Raw genomic sequence first — 3,302 nt, forward strand, 5'->3', positions numbered from 1 at the left:
CACATTTCTGGAGAGCATCATTGGCTTCTTGACTGCTCTGTGCATATATGGAGAGCAGTGTTGGCTTGAGTCTCTGCAAGCTGCGAGGTTTCAACATGCAAGGGAGGAAGCTTGATGGTTGCAGAAGAAAAGTACAAAGTTTCGGGAAGTTGAATGAGGCTAGGTTTCTTTGGAAATGGCTAAGTGTGAGATCACTAACATAGATGTAAAAAATTATAGAACTCTACTGTGATCACACAGGGACACTTAGTGTTACAACGTAGACCATCCAGAATGCATAAGACATACTTTACTTGATGCAACAACCTTCATTACAACAGTGCATGAAGTGGGTGTGAAATATGTTTATGTGATGACAACCACTCATATGCATACAATTCCCTTGAAGCAAAACAATAGCCCTTTGCATTAAAAACAACAACCCCTATGCCTAAAGATGACACCTATTGCATAAAGGTGAGCAGGGGGACAACTTTTAAGATCAAGGAGGGGAGCTTGAAATCATCAGCTTACCAACAAGTGACCAAGGATGATTGATCGCAAGATCCAAGGTAGGCTCTGAAATTTGCATGCGAACCAAAATTTTGGAGGGTGGTTGTAGCCGGTACAACTATAATTGATGTTTTTTGTTTGCTAGGTTATGTGAGTCTATAGATAACAAACATGCCTGAGTAGCTACCATCGAAGGACATCTAAGAGCATCTAAGAATTGCGCACTAGGTGCCATCGAAGAGCATCTAAGAGCATCTAAGAATTGCACACTATTATGTTATATCTAAGAATTGCACACTATTATGTTATGTAAACATTTTGACTAGGCCAAATTACATAAAAATCAAAACAAAATAAAATTAATAATTATAATTATTAATTAAAATATTTTTACTCAAATTAATAAAAAAATGAAATAAATTAAAAATATATAATATTATAAAAAATAAAATTATTAATTTTAATTATTAATCACTAATAATTAAATCAACTTAGATTCATCTTAACTCCAAGTGTCAAGAAATATTAAATCTAAGTGGAAGAACAAAAAGAAGTGATTTGATTCCTCTAAAAAAATAATAAATCAAGAATTAAAAATGAATCTAGATTGATCTAGTTAATATTAAATTTGTTCAGCCTAGAGGCTCATTCTACAACTCAGTATGACATGGTGTAAATTTGTCTATTTGTCGTCCCCTTTAAAATAAAAATAAAAACTATGTTCTAAATAGAAAAATAATGTCTTGCTACAATTAAAAAAAAAGAATAGAAGTAAAAAAATGTGAGTAATATGTTTAAATCTTATACTTTTCAAAAGTACTTCAACAAAAATTTAAATAAATTATTTAAAGATGTATGATAACTAATTTATGTGAATATCAACTTTATATATATATATATATATATATATATATATCATAAAACATTTTAATGTTGTAAATAAAAAAATATTCAATGTTGGTTATTGATATATACTTAATAAGAATTAATATTGACGTATACTTTAAAATATATTAATATTAAAAAACAATTTTAATTTATGTGAAAGGTGTCTCTGATGTAAAATATTTTAATGTAATGAAATATATATTATATGGCTGTAATTCTGATTTTCATCAAAAATTAGGTGGCTGTAATTCTGACTTTCGTCAAAAATTAATAAAACATTTTTGAGTTTGCAAAACAATCATTTGACTTTGACGTTCACAAAACAAAAATATGGCTATGTATAAACAGATAGATATATCACGGTGCTGTTATTCATACTCAAATATAGAAAGTATACATAGAAATTTATAGGCTTATCGACTCTTTATTCATACCAAAACATATACATAGAAATTTATAGGCGCAACTCCTCTTCTGGCCTCTTTTTATTCATACCAGAACATAGATAACTAGAGAAATCCATAAACTTATTTGACTGCTATTTTAATAGCATAATCAGATACCAGAACATACATATCCGATTGTTATTATTCTTGCTTCGAATCTCCCATTTATTTAATCGCACTTTCCCACACAGTGAAAGTATGGACAAGTAACTTCGGTGCCATTGGTAAGATGCAGCGTGCAGCTGCCCCCTTTCGGTATCACTGATCGCGCAAAACAACAATTGCAGTATGCCTGCAGATGTTGGTCTCCCGATGAGGTGCAAGTAGTGTATGATACATCCAAGCAATTGCGAACACACACTGTACATCACAATCCAATCAAACATTAGTAATTTCGTAACAAGGTTCTTTCAGCTCAGCCTCAACTGAGGCTTATCAGTTTTTTGCTAACAGTACTTTGTATTTTCGCACAAGTTGCTGATCTGTAAATGGACTATTATCAGTCATTCTACCAGAATGGTTCTGATTTTTGTTTGAAGCAGGACCTTGGATAAACTCTACCTTCTGTATTTTGCTTATAACGGCAACTGAAAAATCATGTCTATAATGTACTTTGATGACAGATATAATATAATATAATATATATATATATATATATATAATATGCTTTTTTCTTCATGAAAAAAAAATCATTGTTACGGACGGATCCATGAAGGGATTAGAGGGATTGGAAAATTCTATAGATTCTACTTTGAATTTTCACCTTGCAGCAGCCTGCGATGCTGAGCAGTCTCTCCAATTCCTTGTGCACTAGTGCATAGCAGCATCGATAGAAGAATGACACCTACAGTGCCCATACAATTTGTTCCACGTCATCAGATTAATAGGCATCAGATTTGAAGGCGCGTTAGTGAATGTTAGCTGTGGCATCGACTAAATTGAATCGACCTCCGCTAACTAATACGACCCAAAATTTAAATGAAAAGTTACTCGAGAGATACGTACCTGCGGAGATGCACAGAATTTGCATAACCAGAAAATTTCGTGTGGACGCCATGATATGATATGATAAAGATGATCCCGCCCGCAATTAATAGTTAATGCGCGTGCTTGTGCTCGCTGACCTTCTGTTTATTGTTTGAGAACAGAGAGCGATACTTATAATTATCAGTGAATCAGTGATTCCCATTTATATAGAGAGATTGGCGTAGTTTCTTTCATTAACTTTAGGGTCAGATCAGAGGAGGTGACTAGGCTTGGCAGGATCATCGATGCCGCCATGGTATTCATCAATGTGAAATTAAATATAATTTATACAACATTTTTTAACTGGTATAAAAGCATCAATGTCAAAGTAATTATTAATCGTTTCATAATTCGCCCGAATCATGGGAAAAAATTCGGGAATTCGTCAATACGATTCGAATGGCGAATTGTTCGATGAAATTTGATTCGTCTACCATCAACGTCAACGTA

At 32.8% G+C, this 3,302-nt stretch overlaps 1 protein-coding gene across 1 annotated transcript; it reads right to left on the reverse strand.

Moving 5' to 3' along the window:
* Positions 1-1,715: 1,715 nt before the first annotated feature.
* LOC149256903 (uncharacterized) lies at positions 1,716-2,983 on the reverse strand. Its single transcript, XM_089368667.1, has 3 exons — positions 2,832-2,983; positions 2,590-2,670; positions 1,716-2,186 (listed from the first exon to the last, which is right to left on the reverse strand). Exons 1-3 carry the CDS (start codon positions 2,881-2,883, stop codon positions 1,996-1,998), a joined length of 324 nt encoding a protein of 107 aa, XP_089224793.1. The 5' UTR covers positions 2,884-2,983; the 3' UTR covers positions 1,716-1,995.
* Between the last annotated feature and the right edge of the window lie 319 nt (positions 2,984-3,302).

The sequence above is a fragment of the Pinus tabuliformis genome, chromosome 6 (assembly GCF_031772625.1).
Source record: "Pinus tabuliformis cultivar Carrire ecotype Pingquan chromosome 6, CPIR1, whole genome shotgun sequence".
Lineage (NCBI taxonomy): Eukaryota > Viridiplantae > Streptophyta > Pinopsida > Pinales > Pinaceae > Pinus > Pinus tabuliformis.